The sequence below is a fragment of the Loxodonta africana genome, chromosome 21, assembly GCF_030014295.1.
Source record: "Loxodonta africana isolate mLoxAfr1 chromosome 21, mLoxAfr1.hap2, whole genome shotgun sequence".
NCBI lineage: Eukaryota > Metazoa > Chordata > Mammalia > Proboscidea > Elephantidae > Loxodonta > Loxodonta africana.
The window spans coordinates 63,735,310-63,753,543 of NC_087362.1; the positions used below are offsets into that span (position 1 = coordinate 63,735,310).

At 36.6% G+C, this 18,234-nt stretch overlaps 1 protein-coding gene across 6 annotated transcripts in view; it reads left to right on the plus strand.

The window, feature by feature from the left end:
- Positions 1-18,234, plus strand: part of RPGRIP1L (RPGRIP1 like) — a 125,366-nt gene that overhangs the window by 10,589 nt on the left and 96,543 nt on the right. For all 6 annotated transcript variants that reach the window (XM_023555590.2, XM_064274028.1, XM_010596084.3 and 3 more), the window contains exons 3-6: positions 4,424-4,568; positions 7,921-8,219; positions 11,979-12,081; positions 13,669-13,812. In XM_023555590.2, the coding sequence (XP_023411358.2) occupies positions 4,424-4,568; positions 7,921-8,219; positions 11,979-12,081; positions 13,669-13,812 (691 nt within the window). The remainder of the gene's footprint in view (positions 1-4,423; positions 4,569-7,920; positions 8,220-11,978; positions 12,082-13,668; positions 13,813-18,234) is intronic.

The window sequence follows — 18,234 nt, forward strand, 5'->3', positions numbered from 1 at the left end:
TTGTTGGAGTACAATTTTTCATAGTGTTTTATTATGATTCTTTTAATTTCAGTTTGGTCTGTTGTGATACCACCTCTCTCATTTGTTATCAGGGTTATTTGCTTCGCCTTCTGTTTTTCTTTTATCAGTTTGGCCAGTGGTTTGTCAATTTTGTTGATCTTTTCAAAGAACCAGCTTTTGGTCTTGTTAAATTTTTCAGTTCTCCTATTCTCTATTTCATTTATTTCTGCTCTAATTTTTATTATTTCCTTTCTTTTGCTGCACGAGGGCTTCTTTCACTGCGCTTGTTTTTGTTCGAGTTGTAGGGTTAATGTTTTGATTTTGGTCCTTCTTTTTGAATGTGTGCATTTATTGCTATAAATTGACCTTTGAGCACTGCTTTTGTTGTATCCCAAAAGCTCTGGTAGGATGTTTTCATTCTCATTTAATTCTGTGATTTTCTTTATCCCATTCTTGATTTCATCTATAACCCAGTAGTTTTTGAGCAAGGTGTTGTTCAGTTTCCATGTATTTGATTTTTTTTTTCCTTGCTTTTTCTGTTATTGATTTCTACTCCTATGGCTTTGTGTTCAGAAAAGATGCTTTGTAATATTTTGATGTTTTGGATTCCGTTAAGGCTTACTTCGTGGCCTAATATGTGGTCTATTCTGGAGAATGTTCCATGTCCATTGGAAAAGAAAGTATAGTTAGCTTCTCTTGGATGGAGTGTTCTGTATATGTCAATGAGGTCAAGTTGGTTGACTGTAGCATTTAGATCGTCCATGTCTTTATTGAGCTTGTTTCTGGATGTTCCATCCTTCACCCAAAGGGGTGTATTGAAGTCTCCTACTATTATTGTGGAGCTGTCTATTTCTCTTTTCAATGCTGTTAGAGTTTCTTTTCTATATTTTGGAGCCCTGTCATTGAATACTTAAAGTTTTCCTATGGTTATGTCCTACTGGTGTATTGACATTTTAATCATTTTATAGTGTCCTTCCTTATCCTTTGCGGCAGATTTTGCTTTAAAGTCTATTTTGTCAGAGATTAATATTGCCACTCCTGCTCCTTTTGATTGTTGTTTGCTTGATGTATTTTTTTCCATCCCTTTGAGTTTTAGTTTGTGTGTGTGTTCGAGTCTAAGGTGTGTCTCTTGTAGGCAGCATATAGATGGATCATGTTTTTTCAATCCATTCTGCCACTGTTTCTTTATTGGTTCATTTAGTCCATTTATGGTCAGCGTAACTATTGATAGGTATGAGTTTAGTGCTGCCATTTTGATGTATTTTTTTTGTGTTGTTGCCAGTTTCTTTGTTCCACTTAATTTTCTGTGCTGAGTCATTTTTCTTTATATATTTTCTTTTCATCATTTTCATTGTTGATTTTGTATTTGCCGAGTCTATATGTTTTTCTCTTTTTATTTTGATGTATAGGTTTGGTTAGTTTCCTTAAAATTTACCTCTGTTTTTCTGAGTTTAAACCAATCTTTTATTTCTTGATATCACCTGGACTTCCTCTCCATATGAAAGCTCTATGTCTACATTATTTAGTCCCTCTTTTTCATTTCAATGCTGTCATCTTTTACATATTGACATCTCCTTTTCCCTATTTTCAGTGTTTTATCTTTGGCTTATTTTTGTGACTTCTCTATCTGGGGTGGTATCTGGTTGTTCTGTCCTGTGTTCTAGTCTTGGCTCGCTTTCTGATATTACAGTTCTCTAAATGGAGTACTCTTTAGGATTTCGTGTAATTTTGGTTTGGTGTTTACAAATTCCCTTAACTTCTTTTTATCTGGAAATGCCTTAACTTTGCCATCATATTTGAGAGACAGTTTTGCTGAATATATAATTCTTGGCTGGCAGTTTTTTTTCCTTCAAGGCTTTATATGTGTCATCCCATTGCCTTCTTGCCTGTATGGTTTCTGCTGAGTAATCAGAGCTTGGTCGCATTGACTCTCCTTTGTAGATGACTTTTCGTTTATGCCTAGCCACCCTTAAAATTCTCTATCTTTGGTTTTGGCAAGTTTGATTATAATATGTCTTGGTGACTTTCTTTTGGGATCTTCCCTGCATGGGGTTCAGTGAGCTTCTTGGAGAGATATCTTCTCGTATTTCACAATATCAGGGAAGTTTTCTGCCAACAAATATTCAACAATTCTCCTGTATTTTCGTTATCCCCCTGCCTCACTCTGGTACTGCAGTCACTCGTAGGTTATTCTTCCTGATGGAGTCCCACATAATTCTTAGGGTTTCTTCATTTTTTTTCATATTCTTTTATCTGATTTTTCCTCAAGTAAATTGATGTCAAGTGCTTTATCTTCAGTCTCACTAATTCAGACTTCCATTGCCTCAGTTCTACTCCTGTGACTTTCTATTGAGTTGTCTAGTTCTGAAATTTTATTGTTAATCTTTTGGATTTCTATTTGCTATCTCTTTGTGGATTCTTGCAGTTTCTTAAATTTGTCATTATGCTCTTGTATAACCTTAAGTTCCTCTGTTGCTTTGTCTGTGTGTTCCTTGGCTTGGTCTGCATTTTGCCTGATCTCCTTCCTAATCTCTTAAAAACCTCTGTATGTCAATCTTTTGAATTCTACCTCCAATAATTCCAAGACCTTATCTTCCTCTGGGAGGTTTCCTGGTTCTTTGTTTTGGTCACTTGCTGAAGCCATCATGGTCTGCCTCGTTATGTGATTTGATGTTGACTGTCACTATGAGTTGGAATTGACTCAACGGCACTGGGTTTGGTTTTTTGGTTTGGTTGTCTCCAGGCCATCAACAAGTTATTATGCTTATTTATTTTATGTTTCCTTACTGTGTCCCAGCTTCTTGTTTTGTTTTGATATGCCCAAATAGGCTGATCATGTGAGCTACATTGATTATTGGTATCTTTGAGGTTCTCGTGTCCTGTCACCAGGTGGTTAGAGCTGCTACTAGGTATGTGAGCGCAGGAGTCCATTTACTTTTCTTGTGTGGATTCAGCTCAGGTGTCCAGGTCATCAGTCACTGAGTGTGTGGTACAGGCTCTCACCTTCAGTCCGCAATGGGCAGGTCTACATGGTGGTAATGGGAGCAGGCACAGGTATCTGGATGCAATAGGAGTTTATGTGCTGAGCAAGGTATGGGGCTGATAGCAGCTACCGAGTGCATGGGTGGAAAATGTGTCCCTGTTCCCTAAAGCACGTCGGTGGGTGGGTGGGTTTTGCAGCCAGATTTTGGCACACAGTGCTGTTGGCTATAAGGACTGGGAGGCACCACTTATTCTCGGACCCCTGTCGTGGGTGGCTAGGTGGAGTGGGTGGAGCCACCAGTCCTCAGACCTCTGATGTGGGTAGGTGAGGACCCTGTTTAATGGGCAGGGCAGTATCACATGTCACAAGTCTGCCACTGCCCCTTAGCTGTTGCAGTTGAAAACAGACTTCAGGTGTATACCCTGTTGCACTATGCTTATGAGGGTCTTTGCTGTTGAAATAGGCCCACACAGGTCTAGGTGGACGTGAAAGGCATTCAGAGTCCATAGACACTTTATGCCTGTCCCTAGGCAAAGGGGCTGTGCCTGCCCTGAGGTCCCAGTTTAGCAGAGCTGGTGGATTATTTTATCCTGTTTGTTATTTATTTGTTAATTTGTTCCCTCTCCAAAGCTGAGAGAATGGCTCAGGGCACATGACAGGTTCCACTTCTGGCCCAGGGGGCGCAGCAGTTACTGAAGTGGACCGGACCAGACCGCAGCAGAGTGGGGAGGGGACAGATGAATGGGAAAGAAGTACTTCCCAGAGGGAGAAGGGTATTTTGATCCCATGCAGTATGTTAGACACTTGCACTTAACTTTCACAGATCCAGCGCTGCTTTCCCCTGGTTCTGGAGGGTTGTGGAAACTCTCTGCTGCTCAGTTTCTCCCAGTGTGGAAAATGACACCCATGTACTACTGCTTGCCTCAGCCCATGCATGCCAGCTGATCCAGCCTGCAGGGTATGGGCCATGTCAGGTCTGGCAAATCCTTGCTGCTTCTAAACTGTCTCTCCCTCCCACTGCCACTCAGTCTGACTCCTTAACTTTGCCTTTGATGTTCAGGGCTCCTAGATTGTCATTTGTAATCGATTCACTTGTTTTTTCAGGTCTTCGTTGTAACGGGGATCACAGGAAGCATCTGACTACTCCTCCATCTTGGTCCCGCCTCCCTTATATTCTTAAAGAATGGTTATTTGACTACATTTTTAATGTTGCTCAAATCTTTAATACCACATATAAAGTACTAAGAGCAAAGATTTTTATTCCTACCTCAGATCAATGGTATGAGCAATGCTATAACATTTTCTAAAACAATTTTTATTGTAGTTCACAAAGTAAAAAATCTAAGATGAGTGCATCGAGATTATATTACTCTAAACAGTTATCATCTTTACAGACTATTTTAAGTAATCTCACAATTAATTACCTTGGAATTTTTGCAGAAACTTCAACAACTCGGACAATGAAGTCTCGCCAGGCAATGTCACGTGTCAGTCGTGAGGAACTGGAAGACAGATTTTTGCGTTTGCATGATGAAAACATTGTACTTAAACAACATGCCCGGAAGCAAGAGGATAAAATTAAAAGGTTATGATAAAAAGCTTTTAGATTTTTTTTCTTGACTCAGTAAAGTTTGGAGGATATGCTTTTTTATAAACTTAATTGAAAGCTTTACCTTGAATCTTTTTTGGAACAAGGTGGGTCGTAAATAAATGCAATTTTTAAAAATGGAAAATCTTGCAAACTAGAATAATAAACGAAAAGGGTTATGAGTATTTATTATAGCTGAAGTTGCTATTTGAAAGAAAAGAGCTAATAGTTAAGAGTGCCATGAGTGTATCATATCTATAAATAACTTTTGATTTAATATTTATGGTTTCCTAAGCAAATGGCCAAAGCATCTGTTTTTTAAATGTCTTTTTGATTTTAAAATGAAAGCTTAAAGAGGTAATCATTCTGACTTGTTCGAACGAATGTTTTCTTAAGATTTGAAGTTTATTAATGAAAACATCCCTTCCATCTCTGGAACATATTTAACTTTGCTTGGGTTGCTCTAGATTCCGTATTTATTTCAAAGAGACTCTACTGTTTCTGGAGAAACACTGTCACTTCTGATTTGTGTATAGGAAAAGTTGCAAGAATGATGTAAGAGTAGACATTCTATCATTTCTTCTTGTTCCCAAACACTATGACCACCTTCTCAATGTATGGCGTTAGAAGCGAGAATGCCATGACATGTCCAAGCATGAACAGATCTGTATTCATAGTCATGTTCTAGGTTCACTGAAAAGGTGGGACAGCCATTGAAGCAAGCAAGATGATAGGACTTTTTTCTGCTTAGAATTCACCCTGAAGGGATCATTCTATTTCAGTTTCTACTCTGTGGATTTTTTTAAAAAAAAAAAAAAAAACAACCCACTGACCTGCTGTGTGCAAGGCTTTTACTTTGAGTTGGTTTTTGAGTCATGATGGTGGCTTTTTCGAGACATCTGACTCACTTTCCTGATTCACTTTCTGACCAGTAGCACACATATGTTGTCCAGTCAGAATGAGGCATGTACTCTGTGACCACTGAGCAATTTTTTTTCTTTGTAAGCCTAATTGGTCAGTAAAAGAATTGAAATCACAACCTTGACCTCATTAGTAATTTGTCCTAGCAGAAAATATAAAAACAACTTAATAATGAGCCATGTAGTTTAATGGAAAAAGGACTGGGCTAGGAGTCAAGCCGTATACACGTGTTCTGTTATCTCTCTGCTGCTAGCCTATGGTATGTTCAAGCCATTTAACCTTCTTGGATTTTATTTTACTCGGCCATAATAATAGTGATACAGTGATCACTGTGACCCAAAGCTCTAAATTCTTTCTCAGTATCACCCCAATGACACTGTCCTAGATAAAAAAATACATAGGTAGAATTGCCTTTAAATTTATCCTCAAGGTGTAATTAGTATCACTTTCTTTAGTATAAGTATGGATTTGATGAACTGCCTTTTTGAATAAGTGCTCAAACTTTACCAGATCTCTAATGATTCGTTGGTATCATAAGATAATTGAATCGAATGAGTGAAAGCATTGCTATTACTGGACAAGCAGATACAATCTTTGCTTCTTGACAAAATTTGCTTGAACATCTTGGAAGGTAAACCAAAGAAAACCAAACCCAGGGCCACCGAGTCAACTCCAACTCATAGCGACCCTATAGGACAGAGTAGAACTGCCCCCATAGAGTTTCCAAGGAGCGCCTGGCAGATTTGAACTGCCAACCTTTGGGTTAGCAGCTGTAGCACTTAACCACTACACCACCAGGGTTTCCACTCTTTGAAGGTAGCGATGTGCTTTTCTTGCCTTAAAAATTAGGGTCATTTATTTTTCTCTAAATGTGGACTGTTTCTTTGCATTAAACCTCTTTTTAAATGTAATCTACATCTGTATATGAAAGTCTCTTTGTAACAGAAGATTTACTTATTTAGGTTGACATCTCATTTGCACAGCTACCATATTTCGATGCGTAGGTCATTGGGTAGGGCTCAGGACCCTAAACTCATTAAAAGGCTAGGTAGAGTGTGTAGTTCTGTTGGGCTGTGATACCTGGCCAGATTTCCCAGTGATATATCATTCTCTGGAGTAGGTGGAAAAGGAACTAATCCATTGATTATCTTACTAGGGTGTTTGTGGTCCCCTTGGATCTTGGTTTCTATTAGCCTGTATCCCTTATAAAGCATGCATAATGGATGTGCCTCAAGGGAAAAAGAAAACAATCTTCACTGATTATGTTCGGCATAGCTCTCCCTGATGCCACATGCTGTAGGCTGCACAGCCAAAAGTGTAGATAGACGTGTATTACTACTGCATTTACAGAGGACTCTGCTTAGGGCAAAAAAAAAAGGTGGTTCTATGACATCCCAAAGCTATTAAGGATTTTTTTATTTCACTTTTGTTCTCTTAAGTAAAAGCTTCTGTCCATAACCATGCTAAAATAAAGCAAACCCCATTTAAAGAAAAATGAAGTGTTTTTATTTTCAATCTCCTGTCTGGGCCCTTGTAAAAATAGATCCACTGTAAACGAGAATCAGCTATTGAAGATGTGCGACCAATTTTGTAAAGTCTTGAACTTGTGTCTCTCATCAAAGCCACCTTTTCTTTCTTGTCCTGCCAAGATTTTTCCATTCACTGTCAGGCATGTTTTCCGTACGTGTATATTACATCACCCCCATGTGCCCTTTCTGTCTTTTGTTCTGTCTAACCAGTTTTTATCAAAACTTAAAAGAATCAAAGGTATAAACTCATGACATGTCAAAAGCACAATTTATGCCTAAATTTAAGATACCGTGTCTTGCATCTGAATATTTTCTGCCTTTAAACAAACATGTTCCTTGAGCACTAAGTAACATTTCATGACGCATTGTGGTTTCTTTTGAATTTTTTATTAGGTTTTATATGTGCACGTTGGTGCATTTGAACATTTTTATATTTCTGATATATCTTAATCCTAGAGAAACTGAAAACAATATATCACTTAACGGTGCATAGTCTTAACACACTTTTCAAAAGTTTTAACTTACTGTGGATTGCAGCTATAACCCGCCACATCCACAATCTGTAGCTACGTTTAAGTGCATCCAGCATTCCTATATAAGGTCATGCGTTAAAAATTGTATTTGAGGCACATATGGAGTAAATATGTGTCCTCTCTTTACTAACCTTAAATGATAAGCCTTAGGAAACTGTTATTTGTCAGTGCTATAAAGCAGATTGTTGCCCAGTGGTTTCAATTATCATCAAAGGATTCTTCACAGGCAGTAATAGTTACATCAAAACCTGAAATTTATTATTCAGGTTCTGCACTGAAGTCTTCACAGTGATTATGTTCCTTTCAACAGAATGCATTTTATGCTGACTTCTCACATTCCTTTTCATCTTTTTATTATTTCCCCAGAATGGCCACCAAGTTAATACGGCTCGTTAATGACAAGAAAAGATATGAGCAGGTTGGTGGCGGCCCCAAGCGGCTGGGACGGGATGTAGAAATGGAAGAAATGATTGAGCGGCTGCAAGAGAAAGTTCACGAGCTTGAAAGACAAAATGAAGTCCTCAAAAACAGACTAATTTCTACCAAACAGCAACTTCAAATTCAGGGCTACAGGCAAACTCCATACAATTACGTGCAATCACGTATTAACTCTGGGCGTAGAAAAGCAAATGAAAATGGAGGCATACAGGAATGCCCCAGAAAAGGTAAAATAAAGTCCTAAGTCTTTTACTAGATTGTTTGACACATACACACACACACACACTGTTTTATTGCTGTATTATTTGTGTTTTTAAGTGTCTTTAGAATAGTTTTTTAATTTGCTTTTTCATAAAGTCATATTAGTATTTCCGTGAAGATCATTTTATTTAAGAATCACTAGATCACTCTCAAATTTGTTTAGTAAAACGTTCAACATTAGATCACTCTCAAATTTGTTTAGTAAAACATTCAACATAACTATTCATCCTAACTGGTAAGAAACATGTATGAAACTAAGTAATGTTTTAGTTTAGTTTGATTTGGTTTTTTATTTTATATTATGGATGGCAATCACATTGACTCAGGCCAGTGGGGAAACCAGCTAGTTTGTTTATATATGATCACCCTTAACTGTTTTGAATGAAGCATTCTAAGTTCTCCATCCAAAGATCTTTTATAAAATTCTAAAATTATTTAAGTCTTCCTCATTGCATGAGGGCAGCATGATGGTGAAATCTGTACATAACTAAAGGTTTAAAAAGTTGAGTTCTTGCTCTCGTGACCTTGGACAAGTTACCTAATCATTTTGAACTTGAGTTGTCTTTATATATAAAATAAAAGGATTAAAGCAAGTGATCTCTTCCATCTGCAAAAATTATTATAGGTCGGTCTCTCTCCCCGTTTTTAAAAGGAATGATCTGAATCTACCCAGGCTACGAGGCATTTCAGTTCCGTAGACAAGATTCAATATACAGCCCAAGTATTCTGAAATTCCCAATTCTCTAAACCTGCAGACAAAATTTATTTATACTGAAACTAAAAATCAATCAATATTTTAAGTAACTTTTTTATTTCAACTATTAGGGGAGGAAATAAAATTTTAACTCAAATTATTCCTCTTTTGGAATATACTTCACATAGAGTGAAGATCAGACATTTTTTAGGGACATAAAAAATAATGTAAAACTTTAGTTTCAGTTCATCGAGGAAGAAAAAAACACCATATGAACAGAAAGGGAGAAAAAATGGTTCTAGTTTTCTCTCCAACCCAAAATGTCAACACTGTCTGCTCCTAGGTAGAGTTCCTTTGAAGTCTACAAGACCTGTACATAGACAGCCACCATAGGCAGCTACAAGATGAAAGGGCTTGGCCACTCCTAGCTATATGAGATTGGCAATAGACTCTGAATATACCCAATATGATCATCATAAGTTAGAAAATACATTCAGCCACTGTTAACTTTTTTACCTGGAAGAAAGCACTTGACCTCTCAGAGCCTCATTTTACCTATCTGTAAAATGGAGTGATAACACTAGATTACAGAAGAGATTACATGATAGCTCCATAATAATTTGCCTCCCAAAAGTCACGTATCCTCCCTAAGCCTTAGTTTTGTCATCTGTGAATGCAGGCAGGCTGCAAGATCTTTTATACTAAATAAAAACCAAAAAAAAAGCCTGTTGCCCTCAATTCCAACTTATAGCAACCCTATAGGACAGAATAGAATTTTCAAGGAGCACCTGGTAGATTTGAACTGCTGACCTTTTTGGTTAGCAGCTGTAGAACTTAACCAGGGTTTCAAATAAAAACAGTGTTCAAATTTTAGATTAAAGTAACAAATTAATTTAGTGCTATGAATTGCTATTTAAACAGAAAAGTTTGATAGAAATGTCTCTGTTAAAAGACAGAGAGAAGACAGAGCAGCAGTCTTTTAAAAACTGTGATGGCATAGTTGAAATTTCTCATTTGTTTGCATACTGTTAGTGATTCAGACCTTGGTCACGGTTTGATACAGAGCCCAGGACGTAGAAGTTACAGAAAGTGTTAAATAATGACAAATACCTTAACCACTACCTTTCTGAGTAAACTCGAGGCATCATTACCAAAGTCAATACCTTGGTAACCCTAATAGACTCTTCAGGACTACCTTTGAGGCTCAGAGTTAGGCCAGAGTTGTCAGAAATATATCTTAGTCAGGGATGACTAGATGAGAAACCCAGGTGCTCTCTCCCCACAAGCCTTTACCCAGCCTACTGTACAAATATAATCATTTTGTATTTGTGCCTTGTTGGAGAAAAGGATGGGAAGTGCTAGCCTAAGGTGTGATCGATGTAATGAAGAAATAATTCTTATTGTGAAGAACCGGTGAAAACAAAGATTTTCCTACAGTATGTACATTTTAAAATATAACCACTGGCAGATTATATCACCATAAGACCATAAGTTTTAAGGTGTATTTTGAGTATAGTTTGTTTTTTTGTTTCCACTAGTGTTGAACTTTTTCATGATTGTGTAGGAAAAGCTTATGAATTAGCATTGCTGCTAAATTAGTATAATTGGCAATTTCTAACACAGTAAACTGTTTTAACGTTTTAGGCAGTACCTTTACATTCTGAGATACAGCAGTAGGTGTTGAAAGTTTTAGAAAAAGCAAATAATAGTCCCATTACTCTCATTAAAATTCTGATTTAAAAAAAAATTAAGCTGAACTACTAACTGAAAGGTTGAAGGTTTGAACGTACCCAGAGGCACCTTGGAAGAAAGCCTGGCCATCTTCTTCGGAAAGGTCACAGCCTTGAAAACCTTATGCCACACAAGTTCTGCCCTGCACACATGGGGTCGCCGTGAGTCAGAATCAGCTCATTCAACAGCAGACGGTTTGCTTTTGGTTATTCTTTATCTACTTTGCTGTGGTTATATGCTGTGGAGCCAACTCCGACTCAAAGTGACTCCTAGTGACAGAGTAGAACTGCCCCATAGGATTTTCTTGGCTGTAATCTTTATGGAGGAAATCCTGGTGGCATAGTGGTTAAGTGCTACAGCTGCTAACTAAAGGGTTAGCAGTTCGAATCTGCCAGGAGCTCCCTGGAAACTCTGGGGTAGTTCTGCTCTGTAGTATAGGGTCGCTATGAGTCGGAATCGACTCGATGGCACTGGGTTTTTTGTTTTAATCTTTATGGAGGTAGGTCACCAGGTCCTTCTCTCACAGAGCCATTGGGTATGTTCAAACTGCCAACCTTTTGGTTAGCAGCCGAGCACTGTACAAACAGGGCTCCTCTTAACTACCTTAAATTCTAATAATTTAACTGTTATGTAAATGCATAGTACACATTTAAAATGTGTCTCATTTTTAACAATGCAACTATCCCTGTAAAATTGTGTGTGACCATTTTTATAAGAAAATTATATTTAAAGTACATCAAGGAAATGTTTTATTTAAAGAAATCTATTGACCCATTCTCAAGTTACCTTTGGCTTAAGTATGGATTTTCTAATTCATGTGAAATAAACCAAAGTACAGGAAACATTTTACTTAAACCTGTGAGGTCAAGGGATGTGAATTGCTGCCAAAAAAACTTTATCAGAAATACTAAAAAACAAAGTCAAATTTTTGAGACTTTTTTACGTCATGCTTCAGTTTATATTGTAAAAACCTGAACTGAAGATCTTGATTCTTTCAGAAATTACTGCAAGCGTTCTGAACCTAAATTGGATCAAATTATTTCTAGGTAATTTGGTTTCTGTAGTAGAAGCTGATAAATGGGCAATACTTGCTGCTGTGTTTTATTTAATGCCTGATGGTGGCTGAGATCTAATAGTCCCTCTGGTGGTATATTTCTAATTCTCTGTACTATAGAGCATTTATCTCCTTAATATTTAATAAAATATTGTATTATATTATAAATATTCTTCTAATAGTAAATCAAGGGTGTTTCTTTTCTAGCTTCACTTCTATAATCAAATTTTATTAATTTATTTTTAGGCATAAGATTCCAAGATGTAGATGTAGCAGAAACTCTACAACCCATGCTTACAAAACACGGCAGCAGTTTACTTGAAGAAGCCAGAGGAGAGATTAGAAATTTGTACGTATTCTTTTCCATCATCATTTTAGAACTTTATTGTGTCTTTTTTGATCCCTCCCTATCCTTTATTTTATACAAAATTAGGTTATGTATAAATAATTTTCTCCACTAAAATACAGCCAATTCTGTGGGGTAAAAAGAGATATCGTATAGCATGTTTTTAGTAAAATGAAGAATATTAACAACCTACACCACTGCATTGATGGAAGAGTTTATAGAATCGTTGTCTTTATTAGAAACCCTCACCCCAGAAGGAATAGCCTAAAACCCAGTCATTTACAATAGTAAAAGCTTTAGAGGCAATATTCTCATTCCCAGGAAAATTACAGGTAATTTTTTTTTTTTTTAATTATGTCCTGAATTCATTAGCTCTTTTCGTGGTTAAAAAAAAAGTTACTGAGAGGAGTGGCCTAAAAGTATGGGGCTATCTGATACATACGGATTTCAGATTTTGTTTCTCTGTGATTCTCTGGTACTGCATTCTTCATCATACCATGATTTCACAAAAGTTACTTTAGCCGCATTTAATTTTCAGTTAGTCAAAGCCTCATGGTATCAGTGTCTCTGAGTCAAAGATGAAGGTGAGGTTCTACCTTATCTTGTAGGTAAGGATCACCCAAAAGAACCTGGATCATCAAAAAGAACCACCTCTATCTGTTTCCAAATTTTTTCCAACACGATAAACATAATTTCACTGGATCATACATGTAAAAACTGCTGAAATGGCAAATGTTTTGTTATGTATATATTTACAACAATAAAAGAAAAAAATTACAACACTGAATGAGGATTAAAAAAACCTACAAAGACAAAATATGATGCTTTAGATTGTTGCTTAAGAATAATATGGACTTAAAATTATCTCTTTTGGATATTTTAAATATCAGTTACAGTAATGATTAGGCTGTGAAAGGATAAAACAATGAAAGACTCGACGTCGTCTTGCTACCTGATAATCAGATGAAAAGCCAGAGTTTATAGCAGTTCTCTGACGCTCGCTATCCTGGGTTGCTGCTAGACATGGAGGAGATAAAAGCATGCCAGGGACCACTAAGTTGCGTTTAGTGTCTCATTTCCCTTGTTTGGATGGTGTAGGCAGATGTACATATGAAAACACAAAGGCATATACATAATCTGAGGATGAAAAGATTGTGCAGTACATAGTAGGTGGACAGTAAACACTTAAGTAACTGAATTTGGAGCCCTGGTGGCGCAGTGGCTAAGAACTTGACTGCTAACCAAAAGGCTGGCGGTTCAAATCCACCAGCTGCTCCTTGGAAACCCCATGGAGGAGTTCTGCTCTATCCTGTGTCGCAGTCAACTCGATGGCAACAGGTTTCTAACTGAATTAAACCAAAGTCCAGTCCGTTGCGTAGGACATTATCTTGTAAAAAGTATTATCTTGAATTGTTCCATATGTATTTCTAAATACTCACATTTAATCTAATGTTTTACTATGTGCAGAGGCACTTAAGCTAAAAGTCTTAACTTACTTGCTGTTTATATGGAGAACTTTCTTTGCCCTGATCTTAAATACTGTAAATTTTTCCTCAAACTACAAATTCTTGTAAAGGCTCTTTATTTCAGAGAAAATATTATTCAGACTCAAAGAGGCCAGATAGAAGAATTAGAGCACTTGGCCGAGATCCTGAAAACTCAGTTGAGGAGAAAAGAAAATGAAATTGAGTTATCTCTTCTTCAACTTCGAGAACAGCAAGCTACAGATCAAAGGTATGTTAAAAGCAGAAATAACACTTGGATAAGGTCAAAATTAGTTTAAAATATTTTGCCATGTACCCAAAAGGACAATTTTATCTAGTCTATTTTAAAATCATGTTTTTATTTAACATTCTTCGTAAATGCTTACTCTAGCCCTCTAACTGCTCTCAACAACTCTAGCTTCAGGGACATTTTCCCTCACCTGCTCTGCTGTTGTAGCAGCTTCAGATGAGTGCAAATCACCCTCATCTTGTTTCCTCCACTCTTTTGCCCCTCTTGCCAAGATTGCAGGAAGTTCTGGTACCATTTGATGGTGGCTACCCCTTTACTGGGCTTGGGGTACCATTAGAAGTATAGATGACAAGGGCTCAGCAGTTAGCTTACCTTGTGTATAACTCCAGGTTTATTTAATTTTTTTGCAGCCTACCAAGATTTTATTTTATTTTATTTTACCAGGATAGTATATTCCATACTATGGCGTCTGTTTGTGATCCCAAAAAAGATGCTACCCTTCCTAATAGTCCACGTTTGCATCACACTCTGTTGACTGTTATTGATGATAGTACTCTCCTTGCTGCCTCTTCATTTTTGACATTTTATATAATACATAATTCTTTTTTTTCCTATTCTCCTTTGGCATATTTTGGTTCCTAATACTTGTTACTATTTTTTATGCTTTCACATTGTACTTTCAACAAGACTTTATCTTTTTATGTTTTTTTAATTATTTTCTTCCTTTTATGGTGTTTTTCTCTGATTTTTTTTTTTTTTTTTTTGGACCAAGCATACCTAAAAGTAAAAAGAGTAAGCATAATGAACCCCATCTATCCATCACCCAGCTTTAGTAATTATCTCCATTTATCAGTTTTATTTCATCTATCCCCTCACCTTCTTTATCCTTCAGTTAATTAGCCCCAGATATCATGTTTTCTTACCCTAAATAGTTTAGTATATATCTCTAATAAGACATTCATTTTTGTTTTTCTTTTTTACATAACCACCATGCCAGTATTACACCTAACAAAATTAACAGCAATTCCTTAATATCATCTAATAACCAGTCCATATTTAAACTTTTCTGAAGATGTCTTTCTAGTGTGCATTTGAATTAGAATCCAAAAAAGATTTACACGTTGCATTTGGTTGTTATATCTCTTATGTCTTTTATTTCTTTCTTAATGTCTTTTTTTAAAACCAGACTAATCCCTCTATTTATTTTTCCCCTTTCCAATGCATGTCATATGCTTATGTGACGAGATTCTTATTTATAAAAACCGAGTACAGATACTTAGTTTTTCATTTCAGATTCAGAGTTTGTCCTCTTTTAACAAACTAACCTTACATGATAATATATGAAGAAGCTAAGAAAAGATGAGTATTTTCAGACTTGTTAAAAAAAATAGTAAAGTGGGCTAAAAAATATATGAATAACTGTATAGTTCAGAGATTTCAAACACTAGAATTTATTATCCCTAATCATTTCTGTTCCTAAAAAGTTATATGTAACATTAAATTATGTAATGAAATTCTGTGTATCTACTGACATTTACATACCCTTCTAAGTGCAGGACAAAAGAAACATTAATATTTTTGAGAAAAATATTTAAATTAGGGGATGTAATCTGAACCCTGGCTTTGAGGCAGCTTAAATACCTAGGAGTTATACATGTTCCCCTAGGAGGAAAAACTGATTTAGACTCAGCCTTCTTAGAAAATCAAGGAATGATTCCTTATGAGAAACAGTGCTGAAGGACCAGACCCCAGCACTGGGTATGGTGATCTTTGTAAATTCCCAAGAGCCGTATCTAAGACGGTATATGAATATAAAAATAATACACTTCAACCAAGCTCGAGCTTGGAACCCATCCATATCAGCTTTACTCAACTGTGAGCACAAGCCAGGGACTGCTTTCCCTGTTATATTTCTCAAATTCCCAGAGAGAAAAATGGACACTGTGTTGGCTGTTCCCTCTTCCAAAGGGACGTGATTACCTAGGAGCTAAACACCAAGAGATACCAGCATACACACATAGAGGAGTTTACCTTGGAAACAAAACCAACTGTGGCCCTCCTAAGGTAGCTGTATCACCCACTCAGTAGCAGAATGTTTGTTGTCACGTCAATATCTAGAAGCAGAGGCAAAATGAATATTACAGGTAAAGGAACTTTTGTTGCAGAGGCCAAAGAAATAAATCAGTTTATACCTTATTGTGCTGATTTTATAAAATTGAAAATTTATGTATTATTTGCTTAGAAGAAAAGATACCTGTAGTGAACAGTGTATTGTTTCTTGAAATAAAATTGTTGAAAACCAAAGAAGTAACTTAAAATAAGGAATTTCAGGGCTTTTTTTTCTGTTTACACATAGCTCAGTATTTTATGTGTAACAGCATTTTTTTTTTTTTTTTTTTTTTTGAGACTAATAGAAAACTGTTGAAAAATGTTGGGGAGAATATAAAACTTGGTATAATTTACTGTAGAGAAAAATCACAAAATGGAAAACATATTTAAGCTTCTCTTTCACGGATACATTATTTCAGATTTGAAATTCTAGAAGTCTGATCTGGATGTTGTACTCCTTGTTCTAAACACGAACCTAACGTAGTTGTAATCTTCAGAGCGACGGTGCTCAATATTTACGGCAAAGAGCCTTTTCATAGAATATTACAGAAACTCTTCGTAGTATGTGTTTAATGGACCAGTTTGGTTTGGCATCAGCTTGACATAAACTCTTGGTTATCCAAAGCCCTTAATTGCTTTGAAGTAAAAACCCAGTGCTGCTCTTTTTTATTAAAATCATGTTTTTTCCTGTTGTTGTGGTCTGTTTGGGAAGACTGAGTTGTGATTTTTGCATATGTTCTACATAATGCCTCATTAGCAAAAAATCTTGTATCATTTACAAGTAGCCTGAATGTCTGTGTTGTTTTGAACAAAAATCCATATTAAAATTTAAACAATATAAAAATGCACATTTTCTGCTTATTAAAAAGGAGGTCTTAAATGCAAAGCAGTAACCAGTGAACACATGTACATAAACATTAAAATCGGAATGATTTTTACCTTTTATTGACTTTTTCAGCTCCAGAAATATTTATATGCTCACCAAATATGTAACCAGTTTGTACTAAATGTTTTGTTTTTTTTAAATAAACGTTAGAGTGTTTACTTTGTTAATTAAAAATCATGGAAGTGCTGTACTGTCCCAATGGCAGAAATTTAACCCATAAATGTTTCAGGCAGTCTAACTTGCCCTCTCCCCTCGGGTGGACAGCAGACTGTCAAGTCTTCTGGTAACGGAGAGGCCTTCTGCAGCTGTGTAGAATAAGAAACATTTGACTTTCGAGGCTCTTCTTTCCGCTCTGTGCACAGATACAGAATTACTTTCTAGCACCCTAAGTTCTTCCCTAACTTTCTAGTTTGAGAATTGCAAAGCTACAGAAAAATTGTAATAGTAAAATGAACACTCACATACCTTTCGTCCCTTTGCATATTTGTGCTTGCACAACAAGCCTGGTTCTGCATGCTTATGCACAAGCAGGAGCTCTGGTGGTGCAGTGGTTAAGTGCTCGGCTGCTTAAGGTCAGCAGTTCAAACCCACCGGCCACTCCGAGGGAGAAAGATGTGGCAGTATGCTTCGGTAAAGATTACAGCCTTGAAAACAGTATGGGGCAGCTCCACTGTGTCCTAATGAGTCACTATGAGTTGAAATCAACTCCACAGCAATGGGAACGCACAAGCAAGCTCTTTTTCTATAAACCACTGAAGTTGCCGCAATTTTATACATAAGTGTGTAGGGAAAGTTAAAATTTAGGAACATTTCAGAGGAAGGAAACAGAATAGTAGGAAGAATTCACTTCTTCAGAACTGAATTTGAGCCCTGGCTCCATCATTTAAGGACTCTGGCCAAATTCTTTGCTCCTCTGAGCCTCAGCTACCTCAACTATAAAATGAGGAGATTGAAATGGATAAGTAGTTCCCTACCTTTTAAACAGCAGCCACTTTTCTCCCTGTAGATTTGTTTTTGAAAGACTGTGTCTACCAAATAAGTGGTGTTTATTGATCAATTTATTTATTTTGTATTCATCAAAGATTTATATCATGTCAATCATTCTCTTGATGATTATGAAATAACTCACGCTGTTACACTGAATTGGTATAATTCTGTCAGAAAAATAAAAACAAAACAAAACCTTTAGTTCACTTTTCCAACTTAATTGCTGTTAAATCAGCAGTTCCCTTTGAGCTTTGTGAAATATTGAATACAAGTCCCAGATTGCTGTTACTACCATTGTAAATTCATCTAAAAATGATACCCTTAAGATGAGCCAGGTTGAGCTCTTCCTGTCCCTAACCAGTCCTTGAGAGTGCTCCCTGCATTCTCATCTGAGTGTGATAATATGCATGTATACAGCTTGTCATAGCTATCCCCCTCCA